The 24,712-nt window shown below is 42.1% G+C and overlaps 1 protein-coding gene across 1 annotated transcript; it reads right to left on the bottom strand.

Annotated features, from left to right (window-relative positions):
* Positions 1-48: 48 nt before the first annotated feature.
* slc38a9 (solute carrier family 38 member 9) lies at positions 49-20,507 on the bottom strand. Its single transcript, XM_083983527.1, has 15 exons — positions 20,083-20,507; positions 16,514-16,654; positions 13,463-13,592; positions 12,533-12,651; positions 12,380-12,443; positions 12,186-12,279; positions 9,946-10,116; positions 9,675-9,734; positions 9,031-9,246; positions 8,055-8,162; positions 6,414-6,520; positions 6,134-6,247; positions 5,359-5,507; positions 3,513-3,602; positions 49-1,735 (listed from the first exon to the last, which is right to left on the bottom strand). Exons 2-15 carry the CDS (start codon positions 16,609-16,611, stop codon positions 1,570-1,572), a joined length of 1,686 nt encoding a protein of 561 aa, XP_083839653.1. The 5' UTR covers positions 16,612-16,654; positions 20,083-20,507; the 3' UTR covers positions 49-1,569.
* Positions 20,508-24,712: the final 4,205 nt, after the last annotated feature.

Below are 24,712 nucleotides of genomic sequence, written 5' to 3'. Positions count from 1 at the left end.
ATAAGTACCATGATTCATCTCAGACCCATAAAAACACAAACTCCTCTACACAGATAAATTGTTTATTTTCAAACACACATTCCCTTTGTCTATCCTATCATTAATAAAAATACAACACACTGGGGACAGCAGCTACAGCGTAGGTGTCATATACATGTAAAACATGTAAATCAACACTATTCATAAAAATGACATAGCTGTGCATAAAGTTTCTTCAAAAAAGTAGGCACACACCACGGCTGTCCTCAACACGGAAACAGTTTTACATGATGACAGGGTTAGTAAATATGATTCCCTGGTGTCAGACAGACACACGTCCACGGAAATAAAATCATATGTAACAAATTAAACCCGCAGTAACTGATTGTTTTGGTCTCTAGGCGGCAGTGAAGACATGTCACTGCCTTTTACATTGATAAAGTGACCTTGGCAACAAACGCCGGCTTGTTTCCACTGTCAGAAGCTGCAGGGAAACATGGTGGAGTCGCTCATGTGGAGCAGTGATCAATCAAAGTCCCAGTGCTCCCTCTCTTTTAGCTCCGTGTTTGGTCTCCACCAGCGGCTCTCTTTCTGTCTGTCTGCAGGTACAGGACAGTGGAAACTACGGTGGCCCTGAGAGCTCAACATACAGCGGACACCAAGCAAACGGACAAACCAAAAGAACTTCAGAAAACACCATCAATTTGATTATAATACTGACAACATCGTAATAGTCCGTTTTTTTTCTCAATTCTGGCAGCGACAGTGAGAGAGATGAAGATTTCTAAATTTGTTCGTTTTTTTTCTATTCGTATGTGTGTTTTTTAAGTCAGAGTGCACTGAGCTCTCTGGGCCACCGTAGGAAAGGACACAGATCAACACTAAGCTGAAAGTCAGTGTGAAGCTCTGTGAGGCTGCAGATTCTGATTCTCTGGTAGTTTGACACTTCTGAGTGCAGCTTCTCATCTTACACCTCATTATTAGATCCATAAAAATATTGATTACAGCAGCTTTAAAGTTGACGAGTAGAATTAACCCTGGATTGAGATGCTGTTTGAATGGAGATTAAAACAGAGCTTCAATACAACGGTTTAAAAGATACTCCTGTGGCTGTGAGCCACGCTCCACCACATGTTCCTGCTGGTGCCGTTTCAATACACAGACAGCTCACAGTGTGTCTGCACTGTCTGTCTGGGCAGGTCTGGGATCAGTCTGGGCAGGAATAATCAACAGTATCATTCAGGAAATTATCTCCCAGGAAGATTTGATCATAGAAATACCACGGGCTGGAAAATAAAAAGATAATGTTATCATACCAAGACATTTGACTCCTCTCCTTCCCCTGCAATGGAAAACCTTTACGGATGACATCACTCTGAGTGTGTGATATTTAATCTGACATCACAGCCGCCGCACACATTAACGCTGACTGTCTGCATGCCGGCGTGGGTTATCTGGGCTTTACTCTGGCAGCCATGACCTAACCGGGGCAACACACACACACACACACAACATTATCCTCCGTCCGAAATCTACCACATCTTTTAATCTCGCCTCTGATTGGTTCAGAGCGTCCGCATCCGACTGTCTCTACATGAAGAACTGAGCCACCAGGTTGGCCAGGCCCAGCAGGATCAGGAAGCTGTGGAAGACGGCCGAGGGCCAGCGGAGCGTCCCCTGACGCTTCTGGGAGATCATGTGGACTAAAGCAGGAAAGACGAACACCAGAGCCAGGCCACACGTCGCTCCGGAGAACCTGCAGGAGGAGACGGAGGAGACAGCAGCAGAGCACAGGACAGGGTCATGATGGATGAGGCAGCAGAGTCTGAGCCACATTTCTATTTCAAAGACCAAGACAAACCTCTTCACACAAGTTTAGGTTCTTCTATGACTTATTGAATAGCAGGTTCACAACCAGTGAAGGGAATAACGGCGTTATAAAATAACAGCGTTACTAACGGCGCTACTTCTTTCAATAAAGACTAATCAAAAAAGTTACTGTTTCCCCGTTACAACGCCGTTACCGTTACTAACAATAAAATGCACCGTTACTTGACTCAAGAAGTCCTGTCACAGGCAGGCGTGTGTCGTGGAGCCTGTCTGTAAATACTGAGTGAGTTGGTTAGTTCCAGATAAACGGGAGGTTAGGCTTATGGTTAGTGGTTTAGGGGGGCGAGTCCAAGTAATTTGCCTTTTTTTTTTTTTAAACAACATTATATTTATTTATAAAGCACATTTAAAGGGACAGTTCAACATTTTGGCAAATTGGCCCATTGCCATAATCCCTATAGTTTTAGGAGTAGGTTTGTTACCTTTAATTGTTGGTGCAAGCTATTTTTATAACGGCGGAGCAGAACCGTGAGGCTAATGTAATTTCTTGGTTTCCCTCATTAAACTCATGAAATACACAATCCAACAACTCCAAAACACTCTGGTGGACAAGTTGTGACCTGCACATTCACTACGCTATGAGATAATAATGGAACGTTACGAGACAGAGTTGTTTTCGAGGCAACTGCAGAGACTGCTTGCTGAAAAACTGACCGTAGTTTTGCATGAATTGACCTAGAAAACAACTCTGTCTCGTAATGTTCCGTTATTATCTCAATTTGCCAAAATGTTGAACTATCCCTTTAAAAAAGGATTTGGGCATGTTATTTAAAAAAGTACCGCAATAGTTACTTTTCCTGGTAACTAGTTACTTTTAAAATGTAGCAATTCAGTTACTAACTCAGTTACATTTTGGGGAATGTTTGGGAATGTGCCCAACACTGTTCACAACACACATGTTTATAATGGTACATTTACTGACAGAGCTGCTAATCAACACTACTTGTTTGTGCATCATTCTGTATGGGCATCAATGACTGAGGAGACTCCTTCACTGGCTGACCAATGGTGTAACTTCATCACTCAGTCAGTTGTAAGGCCGACTGCACTGTGGAGCCACAGACATGCTTTTCTTATGAGACTGCGATTCTCGTCTAACAGAGTGATTACCCTCTTCACCTCCTGCTCACCGCCATCATGGCAGAGGCTTCTTGTCTCCGTTACCTGGACAACGTCTCCAATTCACTGATTTATCTGTGGCGGCCGACTCAACATCAACACTGACCATCATGTATTGATTTCCTATTTCTTTTTCCACCGTCTTATTTCATTGTAGAGCAGCCCAACGATTCACTCAGCTTCTACCTCTCTCTTCTGTCTTTTCAGTTCTATCTATCTATCTATCTATCTATCTATCTATCTATCTATCTATCTATCTATCTATCTATCTATCTATCTATCTATCTATCTATCTATCTATCTATCTATCTATCTATCTATCTATCTATCTATCTCAGGAAAGAAAGAAGAAACAATGTACACACATCTATGCACTGTATATTATTCACATCACTTTGAGGTGAAACAGACTGTCACTGAGTCCACACACCACATCCTGTAATGTTGCAGCCTCTCACACACACACACACACACACATTCATCATCACACAGCTCATGTGAAGTGTAGCCAGCTGCAGACTCACCGTATGATGGATCCAATGTTGGGATAAAACTTTGCCATCAGCACTCCAGAAGCAACGATCAACACGTTCAGAGACAGAACGTGGAAGAAACTGCACAGAGACACAGTGGGAAGTGATCGAATATTAGAGACGACTGATCAGACTGTATCAGCTGTAGCTCCAACACCACTCTGACATAAAACAGACACAGAGCAGCAGGGTAACTCATGTGTTGGTGTTTGAGTGTTAGTGTGTCTTCCAGCTGTTGAGCTATTAACAGACAGAGGCTGAACATCTGCAAACATCTGCAGCAGGCTGATGAGAGCTAAGGAACCAACTCAGAGAGACGGAGCCTGAACAGCTGTCAAACATCTAATTCATTAATATTAATATATTGATTGGAGCAGTCTTAATGTCAGCGTGAAAATAATCTCGACATTAATTATAAATGTCAGAAAACTGATGATCGATTGCATTCACTGGCTCTGGTGTAAATAAGTCCCACATTGAGTTTGAAGGTGATGCGGGTGTGACAGGATCTCTGACCAGCTGTCACACATCTGTCCCTGTTGATAGGTCCCTGATGAGTAACAAGCGATGACAGCAGAGACCTGTCAATCATGTGTTTAAAGGAGACATATTATGAACGGCTGGTTTCAATGCCTGTCCCTTTAAATGCAAATGAACCACTGCTTGCCCCACCTCACTCCTTCTACTGGTACCAGGTAGGGGTGGGATTATGCAAATTCGAAAACCTAGTTACATCACTGGAAGACAACTGAGGGAACAGCTCATAAAACCACATGGATTTCAACCTAGGGAGCCTGAAAATTTGATTTGATTTTTTTGTCAATTCTCACATTTTGGGGGCCGGAAGGCAAGACAAACACCCAGATATATGTTAAAGAGTGTTCAGTAAGTGATATTTCCATAATATGTCCCCTTTAAATGTTACTTTTAAAGTGTATCCACTCCACAGTTTGTCCAGCAGGGAGCGCTGACAGCTGACACATGTTTAAATGTCCCGTCAGTAAACACCATGTCGGCCTGAGTGACTGGAAGTGATCATCCATAATAAGAGCATCATGATATTCATAATTCTAAAGCTTCACGGTGAGTCTCAGCTTCACTCTCAGCCTCGTTTCCAGCTGCAGCAGCTGTTTCCACTGTCCACTAGCAAACAGCTGCTGAACATAGCGGCTAAAGAGCCAGATGTTTCCCTGAGGAGCTGGAGGAGACCAAACACTGAGCTAAAGGAGAGGGAGCAGATTCATCAGAGACAGAGCTCCACGTGGATCATCATGATGATGAGATATAAACAAGCAGCTGTTAGAAACTGTCACTGTATCAACTTCACAGGGGACGATATTGTGTTTCTGGTGCCTCTGTGTAATGAAAACTGTTACAGCAGGCTTAATAATCACTTTCACCGATCTCATTTGAGTTCAAATATGACTCAGCAATTTGTCAGTGATATATACACAACAGCTACCGTTTATGTTTTTTTCAAGGACACCTGGATCTGGGTGATCCTGCAGCTGATCGGACGCGAGGGACACGACGAAACTGAGGAAATATTCTCAACTGAAAAGTTCAGATAAATGTTGGAATACAAGACAATGTGCAAGTCACTGACTGATCCGAGTTCAGTCTGTCAGCTTATTTGGCATGAGTCTGAGTAGGTCTTGTGTAAACTGCACTCATGAGCTTCTTATCTAAATCTAACAAAAATAAAACACTCACATTTGTATTTGTGGTTAGTAATAATTCCCTCTTTTCCAGGATCTTTGTTAAAATATCTCATAAACATGTTCAGTCATCTTCATCAGCTTCCACAGAAATCAGAGGAACACTGATGAGGTGTTACCTGGGGTAATGATTGCCAAAGATCTGACCCATCATCTGGACCCGCACCAGGTACCCCAGCAGGGGGTAGACGGTGATCATCTGGAACAACAGGAAGGTCCGAGCCACGAACACCATCACATCACTGCTGGGGAAGTTGTCCAAGAAGTTCTGGGGGAGAGAAGAGACAAGAGGAGGAGGAGTGTTTGGTCACTGTGGATAACAATACAAGAATGAGTCTGTTAAACCACATCCAGTTTGGAGTTTTGACTCGTCAAATCTAATCATAAACAAAACGTCTAAACCATACGTGCCAAAATAAGAGCTGGCCTTTCTGCAGACAATGTGGAAAAAACATCACATCAATCATTCTCTATAAGCTGCACTTTAATGTATCTTCCATTATTTTTTCTTCATTTACTCAATAATCCTCTGAAGCACTTTAAGTCTTGTTACTGCAGCAGTCATCAAGTATTCTTTCTGTTTTTTTAAGTGTTATTGATTTCATGTGCATTTCTTGTGTTCAAAAGGGGTTTGCATTTATATTTACAAGTTAAATTAATAATAGATTAAAATATTTTATTTCATGTCTTTTTTCCACTGTACCAATAAAACTCAAATTCTAAATCAAGACGTGTACAGGCTTATGAGTCCTGACGGGGTCACAGACAGTATACTGACCAGACACAACATTAAAGTCTCTGGTTTTAATATTGGGGCTGATCAAAGTAACATCACACAGAGTGTACTGTACTTAAGTGAAGGGACATAAAAAAAGAGAAAAGTGTAAATCTTACTGGTTCGATGCAGTCTTTGGAGAGAGGAGGTGAGGGGAAGGCAGCAAAGATCAGCACTCCCACGTACAGATAGGTCAGTCCTACTAGCAGATAGGCCACAGACAGGTCCCGTACCTGAAGGCACCACAACACATCAACCTTTATTAAAACAGCGTCACTGCTACGACTGTGTTTCCAGATATGACGGGGACATGAAGGTGGCGTGTGGACAAATGTGTTTGATCCTACAACAACAACACTATTACTGGTGTAGCGACTGCATGTTGACAGTGTCACTCACATTGTTCTCTTGGTGCTTGTTGCTCTTCATTAGCGTGATGATGCAGTTGTGAATGAAAAAGGCCAGAGTGAGGACGCCGGTCAGCTGAGGGAAGAGCAGCCTGAACTCTGAGAGGAGGAGACAGAAGTGATTCATGTGAAACTGCACACAGACACAACACATCCACACGCCCTCTGTAGTTCACTCCTCAACAAGCAAGCACGTGTTCAAATCTTTTAAAACTCTCACTGACAGATAAGGAGATAAGTTTAGACCCTAACATGACAGAACAGGAAGCTACAGTGAAGGTAAAGCAGATATACAGGTGCATCTCAATACAGTCGAATATAATGGAGGTCAGCAGTCTTCTCCATGATAGAAGGTTCAGGAACCTTTGCAGCTGTTTGGAGTTAATCAGCTGGTTAGAGTGTGACACATTAGGTTACAATAGTGAATATTTACACTATATTCTAATCACTCACTTATTGAATTTTTGGTTTTCAGTAAAGGTCCAGTGTGTAAAATGAGGGGAAAACAGTGACATCCATCGTTCCGATTCTATTATTTATCTAATAAATAATTTGATTGTTTATTTATGAACGTGAAACTCTTGAAACGTGCTCTCTGGTTGGCTGGATTTTTTATTCCTTACAAACATGGCGGCGCAAGACGGCGACACTCTCTAAGCAAAACTCTTGCTATATGTATATAAAATAACAATTATAAGGCTATGAAAACCAAACGGATTATACACTTGTACTAATATATTCATTGGTAGTATATTCAGATTTTGCCAATAAACCTTGACTAATATTACACACTGGACCTTTAAATGTAAGCCATAATCATTACAATTAAAAGACATAAAGGCATTAAATATTTCAGTCTGTGTGTAATTAATCTATATATTGTATGAGTTTCACAATTTGAATTCACTTTTCCATGATATTCAGATGCAGCTGTATTTACTCTCTGTTTAAATGCTCATTATAGTTTAGCTGTCTGTCTGCTCAGGCTTTAATAAGTGAGTTCACTGCTGTATCCATGTTTGACTCCCACAGACAGAGTCATACCAACACATACATATATCATATAGAAAAGTCACACTCATATTAGCACCTATAGATAAGGCACCAATCAACCTAACGTGCATGTTTCTGGAGTGTGGGAGGAAGCTGGAGAACATGGAATGAACTTAAAGTAGGAACAAGAAGAACATACTCGAAGCTGAAATGGTCAGACCTGTTGACCAAACCCAGAACTTACTTGCTGTGAGGCGACATTGTTAATTACTGCTCCACTGTGCCACAAAGGTAACAGATGATGGATAAAGGAAAAAATGTCTTGTTTTAAGCTGCAGTAATTTATGAAATTCAATAAAATTCAATACACTTTAAACAAAACTGCTCTCACTGAGGCAAAAAACGTAGTAATAAAAATGATAACGATCCGGCACTGACATAAAGTTGATACAGTTATTGATCAGCAGCGCAGTCTAAAATCTGAAATGAGCTCATAGACCATCAGGTGCTGAGGGGAACAATACAATACCACCAGGTTCTAGCAGGAGTCAGGATCCTCATACACAGACCACATGGACCACAGGCAGGTCTATGTAAGTCGACCAGGTTCGTGTGTGTGAAGCAGAAGCGGCAGGTTTACCTGGGACATAGAACTGTGTGGTGTCGATCCAGTGGAACTCCAGGTGGAAGCCGAGATGCACGGCCTTGATGGTGACCAGCGTGATCAGGTAGACCACTGAGATGGTGCCTGGATGAGACACAGCAGTTCAACAGTCAGAGGGAAGACCCACAGACACAAACCTGAGGTGGGAAACTCTGATCAGGGTTAGTGACAGAAGACAAATCACTACACACCCTCCATCTGATGACACTGAAGCTAGAAACATTAATAAAAACTACAAACATGAACCTCACAACCTGGATTAATGTGACTACGTATTATTCACCATAACAGACTCATTCATTGATTATTAACCAGACTACAGTGCAGAAATCTCACTCTGTGTTATGGGTTAAAGCTTTTATATGTTTATAGCTGTGACCTCACCAAACACAGATGACTCATCTATCACAGGAACCCAGATGCTGTTTTTTCTTTGGGAATTAGGGACATGTTGAAAAAACAAAACTATTTGAAATGTCAAGCCAACAATAAAGGTAAAATATTACAAGAATTATGTTATAATATTACAAGACGAAAGCTATATTATGAGATGTCATAATGTTAGGTTTTGTGTTGTTTTTGAGGGGATGGAGATGGATTTTTTTGGCTCCTCAGCATCAGGACATTGAAAAAAGAACTGTGAAGACACAGAGTCTGTTCTACTCTACAGACAAACAGCAGCTTTGTCATTTTATCTGTAAATTACACAGGTATTCCAAAAACTTTAATTATAATTAAATCAATCAAATAAAAAGTTTTGTAATCAAAATGTTACATTTCTAAATCTCATAATATTACAACTTCGTTCTCATATTTTCACGTTTTTTTTCCCTCAGTTACACTATTTAAATCAGTTAGGAAAATAACTTCAGTCCAGTTTTAAACGTCTTTCCAGCTGCACCCGTGTCATCCTCACCCACAAACATTCACATCCTCTCCTGCAGCATCTTACCCAGGAAGGTGAACCTGGCGAAGAAGGAGGCGGAGCGGAAGCAGAGCAGCGGCAGCAGCAGGATGATCAGGTAGAGGGGGATGGTGTTGGTTTTGCTCCACCAGTGTTCGAACGAGCCGCTGTCAGACGTGCCGTTTCCACTGGGGCCGAGGATGAACATGGGGGAGGAAGCGCTGTCGTTCTTTCCGGGGTCAGTGTTGGGGTACGGACAGATGACTGGAGGACAAACCAAACCGAATCAACACAAATTAACTGTTTTTGAATGATTGGGTGAGCAAAACAAACACACAGGTATCTGGAATAAAACGTTAGTTTAGATTCTAAGCTAACCTGACAGGATAGACACCAGCACAAACATGCTGTTTGTCTGACTTTTATATCTTTTATATCACTTCCATTCAAAATTTACATCAAAAAGAGAGAAAAAAAAAAATATATATATATATACGTATATATATAGAAAATTAATTCAGAAAGACAAATCTGTCAACAAACAAAAGTTAAAGGATTTGATTCCAGGTTAAATATCATTACCAAATACACAGGCTCCAATGTGAATCAGTATGATTCAGTTTGCCTGATGCCTCCTTTATCTTAGGATTTAGTCAACTGTTGAAACAGACGAGTTGTAGTTAGTGTCTCACCTCTGTCTGAACCGTTGGTTCCAAACTGTGAATCTGACGTGCTGACATTGTGAGAGTAGTCTGAGGAACAGACAAGGAGACAACATCTTTTTACACATTAAAAGGCGCAAACACTTACAACTGATCAATAATGTATGATTTCTCTGTATGAAACAACCAAAGTCTATGAGCAGGTGCTCAGATGTCTCTGTGTAGCTGTTGAGTGAACATGTGACTGACACAGAATCAGATATCTGAATGCCATCGGCTGGTTGCTGATCACGTGACTCACTGTAGATAAACTGTCCCGTGTTGTAGAGGAAGTTGGACATGAGGACCCAGTAAACCACCATGGCTCCAATGAGGGACACCATAGAGAAGAACAGACTGGACCACTGGCCGAATTTACCAAAGTAGTACCTGCACACGTCCGGGAACTCCCAGTCCGACGTGTCCACGTAGGCTGGACAGGACAGAGAGAGAGCAGAGCAGAGGACATCTGATCACATAACTGTCCACAATGCAGTTCAGAGGGAAACATCAGTTCATTAAGGTAAAATGATGCTGTTATTGGAGCTCTTCATCTCAGGCAGCAGTTTAATCAGTTCACATTCAGACTGGAGGACACAGCAGCTTTTAAACCTGACAGTGCAGCCTCCGTGTGGACGGACAGACAATAAAATATTTATCACCATTCAGGGCTCCAGAATAACTTTTTTTTTTATTAGGAGCACAGTGGCCCCTAACTTCAAATTTTAGGAGCAAAAGCAGAACACTTAGGGATGTAAATCGACTTGCAAATAGGCAAATATTCACATTTCCTTTTCATTCATGATCCTCACACACACTGGCCTCTGACACCTGCAATGACAGATTCCAGATTTATGAGTCGCCCCTTCCACATTTCACTAGTGTAAAGAGAAAAGAAGGTAAATTTACTAGTTGCACATGCGCAAGTAAATGAAAATTTTACTTGCAGTGTCTCTAATTTTTTATTTTTTATATTTAGGGGCAGACTGGAGCTTCTCTTCTGTATTGTATCACACCAGGCCTCTCTGTTTAGGAACAGAGAGATTTATCACTGTAATTCATTTATAGCAGCTATGTGAATTTAACAGAGAGATAATGACCTGCAGCCCCTCCCACTTTATACACCAGTGAAGAGTGAGGGAGGGAAATCAGCTGCAGTGAAGTCTGATCAGGGATCTGTGAGTTGTTGGTGTGTGTGTGTGCTGCTGAGGTGTGAAGGCCGACATGTACGTGCTACAGGAGCCACTCCTCTGTGGAAAACATCCAGACTTGTGTCAACAAGGAGGGCCGGTCAGTGGTGGTCAGCCTGTGGGTTTGTGGACAGACTGAGGACCTTCATCAGTGTAGAAGCAGCTCCGGCCCTGAGTCAGTGAGGCTGACCCTCAGCTGACCCCCACTCATCAACTGTCTCCTGGTTTGTTACTGTTCAACATTTTGGCAAATTGGCCCATTGCCATAATCCCTATGGATTCAGGAGTAGGTTGTTACCTTTAACTGTCGGTGCAAGCTGTTTTTAGAACGGCGGATCAGAGCCGCAAGCTGCTTGGAGCTACGCTACGGAGGCTAATGGGATTTCTTGGTTTCCCTCATCAAACTCATCAAATACACAATCCAACAATTTTTTTTTTTAAGTGTTTTTGCATGAATTTACCTCTAAAACAACTCTGTCTCGTAACGTTCCATTATTATCTCATAGCGTGGTGAATGTGCAGGTCACAACTTGTCCACCAGAGCATTTTGGAGTTGTTGGATTGTGTATTTGATGCGTTTGATGAGGGAAACCAAGAAATCCCATTAGCCTCCATAGCGTAGATCTGAGCAGCTCTGCTCCGCCGTTCTAAAAATAGCTTGCACCAACAATTAAAGGTAATGTGCCTACTCCTAAAACTATAGGGATTATGGCAATGGGCCAAATTGCCAAGATGTTAAACTATCCCTTTAAGAGGCAAAAATATAATCTCCTGAAGTGATGATAAACACGATGTTTATTATCTGTAAAGTAGTATTGATGATGTAACACAAGTGATCATTAAATATTATAATGTTCTGAGTGTGTATTTAAAAGAAACAAAACACACACAGGTTTCCAGAGAGCTGGTGCTCAGAGACTAAAATACTAAAAGAGTCAGTCCCTCCTGGAAGCTGCTGCTGTCACACTTCATCTGCTCCAGGAAACACAACAACACAGTTGTGCGAGAGGTTTTAAAGTGGAGCAGAACTAACAGGTCACCAAAAACCCACAGCTCCACTTCCTGCTGTCAGAATGAACCTAAAGTGAAAGTTTTATTCTGGTAACATCAGAGGAGAGTCCATCTCCTTTCACTGGAGTTTATCCTGATGCTGAGTTCATTATTACTGCGAGTCTCACACGGGATAATAAGCAGGTTACTGCTTCGGTGTCCAAAACAAGCTTGGTTTGCACAGGAAACATTAAATCATTCAGTTCTTACAGAGATAATTGATTATTGGCAGATTGATCAGGTGTCAGTGCTGCTGACTTACGTATGGCCTTTGGTGATTTGAGGACGATGTAACAACAGTAGAGCATCAGCAGGCCAATGAAGATGAGGATGAGGATCCCCAGAGTGAAGCCAGCCTAAAAAAACACACACACACTCAGATTTAATGTCCTTACACACACACACACATTGCAACACAAACATATCAACAAGTGACAACAACGTGGGGTAAATCACCTGCTTTATACCCCAGGGGATGCTGAGGATGGACGTGCCCATCATGGTGTTCCATATAGCGAATCTGTGAGGAGAGGAGAGCAGGTGATGAGCACAGAGGTCAGAGAGTGAGGAGAGGTGAGCTGCTGATGGGGGTTGGGGTGGGGTGCTTACATGGTGATGATGCTGGGGTTTTTAGAGGAGGGGTCGCCGCCGGTCACCTTGAAGGCCGTCCCCAGGGGGCTGTAGATGTAGATCTCCTCCGGCCGGGGTATCACATGGTTTGGAGGACTCTGGAGGGGAGAAACACACACAGGGTCCTCACAGGTACAGCAAGATGAAAACTATATGATGAATATCTCATGAGTTCAAAAGATACATAATTCATCACACACACCATATAGTGGTTTCATAGTTGATAGTACTGGAGATGTTTGTTGGCAATACATTTACAAACCTCACTTTGCTAGAATATGAAGTTACAAAGTCTAATTTATTCATGCTGCTCAGAGCTACGCTACGGAGGCTAATGGGATTTCTTGGTTTCCCTCATCAAGCTCATCAAATACACAATCCAACAACTCCAAAACGCTCTGGTGGACAAGTTGTGAGCTGCACATTCACCATGCTATGAGATAATAACAGAATGTTACAAGACGGAGTTGTTTTCAAGGTAGATGCAAAGCTGGTTTCGTGCTGAAAAGAGACTGCTTGCCGAAAAACTGCCCCCAACAGGAACGTGCATCAGCGGCTTTGGGGGGAAACCAAGAAATTCAATAGGCCTCCATAGCGTAGCTCTGAGCAGCTCTGCTCCGCCAATCTAAAAATAGCTTGCACCGACAATTAAAGGTAACGAACCTACTCCTAAGATTATAGGGATTATGGTAATTTGCCAAAATGTTGAAATATCCCTTTGCTCTGCTGCATAAATAAAGCTTGACTTGACTTGACACAACCCTGATCCTGGTTCTGTCCTGTTCTTTCCCCTCCGGTGTCACCGGGTGCTGGTCTCTCTGATAACATCATACTGTAAAGTGTAGAGCTGCTGCACACGACCACAGCCCTGAGATAACCTGCACCTCAACAGAGACTGAGTGGACGTACCAGCAGCCTGTCAGAGGAGCCGGTCAGTCGGCCGTAGTAGTGGACCCTGCTGTTGAGGATGGCGGCCTCGGCAGAGACCCTCTCCTGTGGGTCCTCATCCACGATGTTCCTGGGCTCCACATGGAAAGGCCTGGAAACAGACGGACAGAGACAATATTCATCGTTAAACCATTAAAAGGTTCAGTCTGTCAAATCCAGCTGTGGGGTGGACAACAGTCAGTTTCCTGTTGCTCGTGCTCTGTGGATGAACTAGCTGAAGTTACACTGTTATTATGGTTTGATTGTAAATTACAGCTGTTAAACAGCTTCTTCTCCACAGCAATTAACTGCACAAAACAGACTTTAGAGCATATTTTTAACTGTTGCTTTTATTTCTCATTCATTTACTGATCATTTTATCTGTTGCTTTTATTCATGATTTATGACCTGCTTATATATTGCTTGAAACGGTGAATGTGTGATGCATAAAAGTGACAAATAAAATCTAATCTAGATTTGACAATATACTGTAGGATATATTCGATTCACCAGTGCACAGTGGGTCTGACTGTGTGAGACGACAGCTTCACTGACAAAATGGGATTTTTAAAGTGTAATATTACCATCAGCTTATCAGCTGGGCCAATATAGGCTAGTGACATTGAACTAATTGCTTCTTGTTGCATGGTAGATTAGCTGCATCTACTGTATATGACACAATCCCATTAAGAAATAAGTGCTGTCACACTACATTATATTACTGACATGACTCTCTCATGTCACTCATAATCAAATCTCTAGTGGTACACACACTTTATATACATATATATATTTATATGTGAGTGACAATGATTTTAAACGTATGAATGAACAGGTGGTTTGTGTTGTACTGGTAGATGATGTTGGTTGACATCGGCAGACTGTATTTCTGAGCCACAGTTAGCTCATGCAGGATAAATGTCACATCCTCTGGATTTTCATGAGTCAGTCAAGAGGTTAACCGGCTGAGTTCTAAAGAGGAAGTCAGAGAGGTTCTCATTTTCAATTTTTAAGTTGCGTCACTATTCATTCACATGTCAGCAATAAAAAGAGATTACTCCATGTCAATTGCTCCTTACTGTCTAGTGTGAGAACAGGCTGCTTGTCTTTTAGTTCAGTTAGTTATTGATCTGTGGGTGGTTTTCTAATTTGATATTGTTTTATTTTATGGATTGAAACTGTTTGTTCCATCGGAGCACGAACTCACGTGTGTGTGACTGATGTGTTGGGAAGCTCATCGTTCACTGTGAAATGCCTCACTGATGAAAATTAACACTGTTAATTCAGCTGAGAGACACACATACACAAACACACACTCGTGTTAGGTGTTAGTGTCTACCTGTCAGTTCCAGGAAGTCAGACTTGTTTATTATCCCATGAACAGTCAGTAAAAGAGAAGCAGCCTCTGTCCAGAGCCGGACTGGATCCACATGGTGGAAGAGAAACTGAGGATTCTCCATGTGTTCAACAGTCTTACTCTAAAGATGATGAAGGTTCATGGTTGGTTCATTAACTGTCACAGCTGACCTCACACAGTGTGAGGATATGATTTAACAGCTGTACCTGCACAGTAAACGCATGGACACACAGCCACAGCATCACAATCTACACAGAAATCCACCGGTCATTAACACACTACAGATCTGACACACAGACAAAGCTTCACTTCATCTTCCTCACCTGCTGCAAACTTGCCCTGCTGGTTCATCACTGGTTACCAGTAATGTTAAAGGGATAGTTCACATTTTGTCAAATTGGCCCATTGCCATAATCTATAGTATTAGGAGTAGGTTTGTTACCTTTAATTGTTGGTGCAAGCTATTTTTAGAACGGCAGAGCAGAACGGCAAGCTGTTCAGTGCTACGCTACGGAGGCTCATGGAATTTCTTGGTTTCCCTCATCAAACTCATCAAATACACAATCCAACAAGGTTTTGAAGGTAAATTCATGCAAAACTGCTGATGCGCGTTCCCGTCGGGGGCAGTTTTTCGGCAAGCAGTCTTTTGCATTTGCCTCGAAAACAACTCTGTCTCGTAACGTTCTGTTATTATCTCATAGCGTGGTGAATGTGCAGGTCACAACTTGTCCACCAGAGCGTTTTGGAGTTGTTGGATTGTGTATTTGATGAGTTTGATGAGGGAAACCAAGAAATTCCATCAGCCTCTGTAGCGTAGCTCTGAGCAGCTCACGGCTCTGCTCCGCCGTTCTAAAAACAGCTTGCACCGACAATTAAAGGTAACAAATCTACTGCTATGACTATAGGGATTATGGCAATGGGCCAATTTGCCAAAATTGAATGATTGAAAGTTTTCTTCACATTGAATAAATATGTAGATAAATGACTGTAAACTGCTCATTGATAAATAATTCTATGACAACTCATTGACATTGTTGTTTTTGTTATATGTATGAGCGCGTATCTGTGTGTATGTGTATGTATATGTGTAGATGTGTGTATATATTGAGTGCATCACCTTTTTAATTATACTGTAACTGTTGACGCCAGAAAGATTAGTTGGTGCTGAGGAAACAACTTATGAGAATCTAAAATAAACATCACTGTCCCACACACACAGGTACTTGGAGGCTTTGACATTTGACTGAATGAAATGTTAACATGATCAAAATCATGTATTTGTCTGATTTTTAACAATCTGAAAAGATTTGGAATAAAGTAAGAACACAACTCAACAACAAACAGAGCACATATCTAGTTGTCAATTATGAAAATTATTACTTCAGGTCATGATGTGAGAATACGACTTCCAGGTGTAAAGTAAACAAGTAAACATGTCTCACATGTCACTGATATATCACGTTCATGAGAATGGGACAGACAGACAGAAAGATGGACAGACAAGGAGACGGTTAAACCTGCTTCTCCTTATCAGCATCTCCGTGTCTGTGTCTCTTCCAGTAAAAGCATATGACTCCTTCATGTTGTCTATTGAACATCCTGATCATGTGAGCAGCTGCAGCCCGGTGCTGGTAAGTAGTGTGTATTGATCGGTGTAGAGTTTCAGTGCAGTTCACCTTTTAGCCTTGACGTCCAGAGAGTCTGTGGAGCCTCGGTGGGAGTAGCTCTCGGCGGTCTGCTCCGAGCTCAGCAGAGGCCTGTAGTCGTCCTCCATGTTGCCTACGACTGTCGGCTACAGCTCGCCTCTCATCACCTGACTGAGAGGACACAGGTCATAAAGTCCACTGACTCACGCTCACAATAAAACATGATTTCAGCTCAGTTGTTTACTGCCGGTCATGTGGAAACTGTTTCAGATTTTTGTTGTGCTGCTGATCCACTCGTTCACTCGGTTCTCCCTCTGCGCACTGTGAAAATCTAAAAATCTACCTGTGAACCTGGGTGACCCATAATACTGAAGACTGGGTCTGGTGGATTATCTGACCTGAGCGCAGTTCAAATCTGTAAAAGCTGATTTTCATACAGTGAAAAACACACTTGGCCAAATTAAGCTGCTGCTGGGCCTGATCAGCAGCAGCTACACACACACACACACACACACACACACACACACACACACACACACACACACACACACACACACACACACACACACACACACACACACACACACACACACACACACACACACACACACACACACACACACACACACACACACACACACACACACACACACTCCACAGAATATCACAAGCTCCAACTAATGAAGGCAGGAAATGAACCACGTAAGGTCAGTGTGACATGCTGAAGGTATTTCAAGATGCCATGTAAACTGATACTCTGCTTATGTACAGTATAATTAATGATGTCACAAATAATCACTTTAAAGGGATAGTTACATTTTGGCAAATTGGCCCATTGCCATAATCCCTATAGTCATAGCAGTAGGTTCTAGGGCTGGGACGATATGCTTTTCTCCCGATTCGATTCTTCTACGATTTTTTGGATGGCGATTCGATTTAAATTGCGATTCTACGATATTGCAGATTCTCTCGATTTTTAGTCGCATTTTTAACATTTATCTGCACACAAACACTGTAGGAGCCTATAAATTAACATACTCCATTATAAAGTGAACTTAAACCCTTTTCAAAGCCTGTACTCTCTGTATGTAAAAGAGGGTAACAAATACACATTGCACAATATTTAAAAAATTAAAAAAAAAAAAAAAAAATTTAAAAAAAAAATTTTTTTCAAAAAAAAAAAAAAATCGATTTTTGACAAAAAAAATCGATTTAAAAATCGTCAAAAAAGATATCGCGATATCTATGTGAATCGATTTTTTCTCCCACCCCTAGTAGGTTCGTTACCTTTATTTGTCGGTGCAGGCTATTTTTAGAACGGTGGAGCAGAGCCGCGAGCTGCTCAGAGCTACGCTACAGAGGCTAATGGGATTTCTTGGTTTCCCTCATCAAACTCATCAAATACACAATCTAACAACTCCAAAACGCTCTGGTTGACAAGTTGTGACCTGCACATTCACCACGCTATGAGATAATAACGTTACAAGACGGAGTTGTTTTTGAGGCAAATTAGAGACTGCTTGCTGAAAAACTGCCCCCAGCAGGAACGCGCATCTGTGGTTTTTGAAAACAACTCCGTCTCGTAACGTTCCGTTATTATCTCATAGGGCGCTGAATGTGCAGGTCACAACTTGTCCATGAGAGCGTTTTGGAGTTGTTGGATTGTGTATTTGATTTGATGAGGGAAACCAAGAAATCCCATTAGCCTCCGTAGCGTAGCTCTGAGCAGCTCACGGCTCTGCTCAGCCGTTCTAAAAACAGCTTGCACCGACAATTAAAGGTAACGAACCTACTCCTAAGGATTATGGCAATGGGCCAATTTGCCAAAATGTTGATCTATCCCTTTAAAACATAGGCTATGGAACTGGAAGCAGATTTCATAAAAGCCTGCATGAGGACATACAGTGGATCCAGAAATAGCCAGACCCCTTCTCTTTACTCTTTTCTACTAAATCTTCCATAATGACACAGTGAAGCCTTTGTCAATAGGTTAAAAATCAAAAACCAAAGTTTATGTTGCTATAGTAACTGTAGACAGTTTGTCCAGTGTTCAGTTTGGTTTTTAGTTTCATAGGAAAACACACAGACAGTTTCAGTTCTGTTTCTACAGAACTGAAACTCAGATTTAACCAGAAAATAAACACAAAAAGACAGACACACACACACACCACTGCTGGTCAATGTCAGAGATCAGAGGTCATGCACCATCATCAATGTGTCAGGGGCCGTCTGACAGAGGATGAACTGACCAACTACCGCTGTCCAGAGCAATGAACGTTATCAAGGACCACACACATCCTGCACATTACCTGTTCTTAACCCCGCATCATTTATTATTTATACACTAGTTGGTGTATAAATTTGGGTGTGTTCTTTTTCTGTTTGAGACCCCTGTTGGAGACCAGCCTGTGTTTTGTTGCTTTTACACAATGACAATAAACTAAAGAGTCTATCTATAAACACAGTCACATGTCTGCTCTTTATCTACAATGTAAATAAGTGGTGCTTCATGCCACACGTCACATCTTCCATCAACCATAACAGGCGACTGATGGAGGACGTGATGTGCTATTGTGCTTAACTGATAGACTCTACACAGAGAACAGAAGGCAAAGGAAAACTCACGTTACCTGCACACCAATCAAAATGGACCGATTTAGGCTACTTACATTTCTTTTTTAAATATAATTATTACTATTGATAAAACTAACATTCACGTTTCAAGCACGCGTAGCCCACATGCAAGACACAGCAGCGAGTGTGTCATTTCCCTCTTTTGCTTCCTGTTTTAACGTCTGTGTCAGCGTCTCCACACCCACACACACACACACACGCTTACAACTTTTAATAAAGGGAAGTATTAAAACATCTGTCAGGACAAATATCAGCTACATCAATCGTTTGTTAATGACTGAGGTATAGGGGAGAAAGGTGATGATAATTCTTGGGGCCCAGCGCCCAGTAGGTCCCACACAAAAACCCAGTAGTCTAATCTTTGTATGACTGAATTATTCTGCATATGACCCTGACAGATACTCGTATGTAACGCTGCATTAGCATCAAAACAAAGTAAATAAAAAATGATAATACATATGTAGTCTAAGAAAGAAGGGGGGGAAGTAAGGGGGCAGGGGGCCACTTTAGTATTCTTTAAGGGGGCCCAGAATTCCTCGCAACGGCCCTGACTGTAATTGGTGAGTTTAGTTGTTGTTGTCTGACTCTGCTCACTCTTGCTTAACTACACCTACTCCACAGGTCAAAGGTCAGGACACCTACACATACTCTGAAACAGCAGAGACATAAAGAGCTATGTGGACACTCAGACACACACACATACTATATCTCTCTATCTCTTTCTCTCTCACCACGCAAACGCACTCTGTCTTCTTCCTCATACCTACACAGCCAGGCGGCGCGTGACCACACCAGCACACCTCAGTCAGTACAAACTGACAAACAACACAATGGTTGCCAAAGGTGTGAGTGTGTGTCCACCTGGGCCTTGGACCGCAGCTCTGCCTCTGTGGCTGAGGAAACTTAAAGTGCTGAGTGTGCAGTCCCGTCCAGCTAACTTCAGCACAACATGTTGACAGTCTTACCGGGCGGTGGTTGTCTGTCCGTCTCCCCGCTCCCGCCTCACTGTAGGTCGGCTAACTGTCAGAGAGCAACCCCCTCCTCCTCCACCACCACCTCCACCTCCTTCTCCTCTCCCTCCTCTCCGGGTCCGGGGCTGCTGGTGAGCCCGTACCGGGGTCCGCGGTGCCGACCCTCGGGTCTTCAGCTCATCCCAGCTCAGCTGTGTCAGCACAACTTCCCTCCGCCGAGAGCGAGCTCGACTGTCCGACTCGTCGTCTCCTTGGCGACAGCGACACTGACACAGAGCTCAGGCCGGACAGAGGAGTCCGCGGCGGGGTCGGTGAGCAGACAGACGAGCTCCCCCTGAGGATGACACAACACAACACAACAGTTGTGTTTGTGTTGTTGTCATCAGTGGTGGGTCTACCTCTTCTTCTGCCCCTCCTCGGGCTGCCTGTCTGCTCTTCTTCTGCGGTGTGAGACTCAGCTGCTGCACCGCCCCCTGCTGGCCGACTGCTGTTACTACACAGGCTTCACTGTAAAAAATAAATAAATAAAATAAAAACATCAGGTTCATTAGCCTAGCTGAAATGTGAAGGGTTTTATTTGCGTTTGTTTCAATGAACACATGCAATGGGAAATTTAATGTTAGAGTCTGTTTTAAAGGGATAGTTCAACATTTTGGCAAATAGTCATAGCAGTAGGTAGCATCTAACAACTCCAAAACGCTCTCACGGACAAGTTGTGACCTGCACATTCACCACACTATAAAATAATAACGTATAATTATGTAACATTACAACACATGAAGCAAATACTCTGAACTACTTGCGCTTTTGTAGTCCCTCTGCCGAGCAGCTGGGTCTGTGATGTACTTTTTGGCTACGCATTTGCCCCGAAAACAACACCATCTCGTAATGTTACATGGTTATTGTGGTGAATGTGCAAGTCACAACTTGTCCATGAGACTGATTAGGAGTTGTTGGTTTTTGTATTTGATGAATTTGATGAGGGAAACAATTAAAGGTAATGAACCTACTCCTAAGACTTTATGGCAATAGATGAATTTGCCAAAAATGTTGAACTATCCCTTTAAGCGTAAGTGTAGCCTGACAGGTGAGACAATGGGACAGGTGACTTGGTATTTTAACGATTATAATCCTCTATTATGTCTGTGCAGTTTTGTTTTTAATCCATAGCTACTAATGTAGCCTATTTTACATGTCTCCTTAAATACCATATCAAATGTTCCTTCATGAGCTTTGTCCTCTGTTTGCTTCAGTCCTGTCTGTGTGAAGACCGTCAGCTTTCACTGTATCCTCCATCACTGCTGATAATACTGATCAAGGGCCTGTTGATAAGAGCTGGTCCAGGAGCAGAGAGACCCCCAGGTGAGGGGCCCTCTGCTCTGACAGGTCTGGGTGCAGGGCTGGGCCTCAGGGCCTCAGTCAGCTGACTGATTACTTCATGAACACAGCTCTAAGTATTCCAGCAATGGATGTTGTTATCTAAAACAAACAAACTGAATGCACTTACTCACTGAGAGATACTGTCACTGGTCAGAGCTGTAAACACGACAGGCTGCCTATTCAAACCTTTATTTGTGATAAAGAGACAGTTTGCTCAATACTTTCAACACAGACAGATACAGTATCATTCAGAGGCTTATTCATACAACTTGTGTTTTCCTTTGAGTCGTCCTTTCACCCTCTACACAAAAATAATCTGGCATTTCAGTCCTATCATATCTAATTCTGTTAGTCCCATCTCCTATCACAGTCTTAATTCCATCCACAATCAATCAGATGAATTGATTTTACTTTGCACTTTTGTCAGTGCAGATTTGCTTGACAAATTGGAGAATGAGGCTCCTGCACAAAAACATCTGAGCTGCAATGGAATAAGGAATAAAAATATCAGATTTTTTAATGGGGAATATTTTGCACACATAGGCTACCTGTATTATTTCTGTATTTGTATTGATTAATCTTGAGGGGAAAGCACAACTCTCTATTTCTGGCTAATGAACGGAACTTTAAACTGTATGGAGAAGATAACATGTTCTTCCCAGCAGGGGGCGTATATAACACATAGAAAAAAATCAATAGTAAAACTTGTTTTTGTACACATGTTGAAAAAATCTATACTATGATTTTTTTTGTATGGTAAAAGATTCTGCAACCATATTTACACATGTTCTGTCTAAACTTTAAGCAAACATAGGCCTATAGTATGGGTTACATCTATATGGCATTCATCCCATTTCTAATAGGTTCCATGCATAGTTTTTGGATATGTGTTTATTTTTTATTTATATATAGAGAATATTAATATATATTTTAAATTTGTGTGTGGGGTGTGTTGGAATTGAGGAGGGAATCCAGATGTGATGTGCTCCAATTTTTGCCATAGTAGTTTTAACAAATTTGATTATTTATTCATGAATTAATAAAAGTGTCTGCCGCTGTAAATCCACTTTTAAATCTAAAGTAATTGTTGTTGGATAATCATTCATTTACAGTTGCTATTTCACTAATATGTGTTATACAAAATTAAGGAGATGATCCCTGAACCTCCATGATCCTTATCGTAATTGTAGATACGAGTAAGTGTGATTGTTAAATATCCTGTCCCCGGTAGTTTGATGGTTTATGTGTCATGTGCTCAGTGTGTGCAGAGTGTAAATGGAGGAGAGGTGAAGGCCTGATAATCCTGTAAAACATTTAATGAAAAACAGAAAAAGAACAATGACCAATACAACCGATAAACACAGATTTTCATTTCCAGACTCTTTTTCCAGCAACAATCAGCACAAGTTTCCAAACTCAAACAACTGTGACCTTTGACCTGTAGTGATGCTTGCGGTCCTATAACTCTGCTACATGAGAAATTATTATTAACACATAAACATCTGAAGAAGTTAAGTACAAAATGATGTCAGTAGATTGTCTCTAGATCTTTTAGACCTCTGTCACAAAGGCAGTGTAACTGTAAATAGACTCGACCGACTGCTGCTACAGTCGCACAACACTGTTGGTTCTTATCGCCGTGGCTCAGGGGTTAGGGCCACGGACTGGCTCAGGCCCGATCCTGGTTCTGGTTCTGGGTGGGCTGAGGAGGCTAGTGATGATATGATATTTACAGTTAGACCGTTTGTGACCAGGATTTCTCCCTCTGCAGTCTTTTAGATAGAAATTCCCAGCTGGGTGAGAACCACCTCCTCATGTTCCGGGGATGAAGAACAGGGAAGAACACGACACTGAAACTTCGTCCCGGTTAAAATACGCCGTCCCCTCAACTGCGTCAGTGTGTGTGTGTGTTTGGAGGAGGACTGACACAGGGATTGGGGGGGGGGGTTGGGGTTGGGGTTGGGGGTTAGGGGGGCACAGGCCTGAGCTCACACACATGATGTCAGGCTTCCTGCGAGGGGCCGTCGCATTTTAACAGGGAAAGTTGGAATTTCCAAATTTCCGACATCTTTGGGAAGCAGCACTATTTGAGAACAGCTGTCGGACATCGAGTTTCTCTTTTTTCTACTTTTGATAGTTCCTCTGCATGCATTCAGCTGGGGTCCATAGAAGCACCTTTATATAATGTAACATAGCACCATTTTTTCATATAGTTTTCCTATTGTACTGGGACCCGACCATTGGCATGCATACACTCTAAAAACTTTGTTTTCTTGTTCACCATTTCTAAACGTAGCATTGATTCAAACGTTACAAGGCAAGTAATGAATATTCATACAGTACTTTACATGTAGAAGATGAACTAATACAGTACACGTTAAAGAAAGTGCTAGAGTAGAGAACCTTCTTGTTTTTTAGTCTTACTCTACAGGACTATAGGACACACCAATGTATTACATTACATTTATCTAAATATACACCTGTTCACATTGTCATTATTCACTTCGGTTCATTTTTAAATGGTTTGACCACACATGTACATTTCCCACTCTGAAACTCTTGATGCTTGAACATAAGAGCAAACGAAACAGCGAACAGACGTCCTCTTCAGGATGCACACACTCACGTCACTCTACCTGCACAAGCACAGACACACACGTACAACTTTGTCCAGGCGAGCCACACCTCTCTGACTGTTCTCTATAGCTTCCACTGGCGGACTTTTTCTCTTTTTGAATCGTTTCTATCTGATAAATATAATAAAGCACATGAGTCAAAATAAGCGTCGACGGCGTCACCTCCACCACGTCACTGTGGAGGTGCTTTAAGGCGTCAGGGTTGGAAACATTAGATCTTTGTTAAAAGAGTTCATCTTGTTGTTCATCAGAGTCCAACATCCTGTTAGCCCTCCTCCTGCAGCTTCCTATTGGCTGGGACCAGACGTAAAAGGAGCAAAAGACCACAACAACCTGTCCTCCAGCAGCTGTGGTCCCACCGTGGCCGAACACACTGCTGCTTGTTGTGCTTTCGTACTGGGATTCTGGCTGACAGCCTCCAAACCGGCTCTCAGCTAACACCTCCGCAACAACATCACCTTATTGATTGTAAATATTTAAAACCTCAGTGCAAACAGACTGGGGAAAGAAGAAGCTCAAGTCTGACCTAGTTTTACCCAAACCACATGTTAATACTAGATAAGACTTAAGCCTGTGGATTTTATCCACAGCTTTAAACTGATCCAAGT

The sequence above is a fragment of the Trachurus trachurus genome (assembly GCF_905171665.1).
Source record: "Trachurus trachurus genome assembly, chromosome: 12".
NCBI lineage: Eukaryota > Metazoa > Chordata > Actinopteri > Carangiformes > Carangidae > Trachurus > Trachurus trachurus.
The sequence above is the reverse complement of the archived record's forward strand: the minus strand, read 5'-3'. Positions and strand labels throughout refer to the sequence as shown.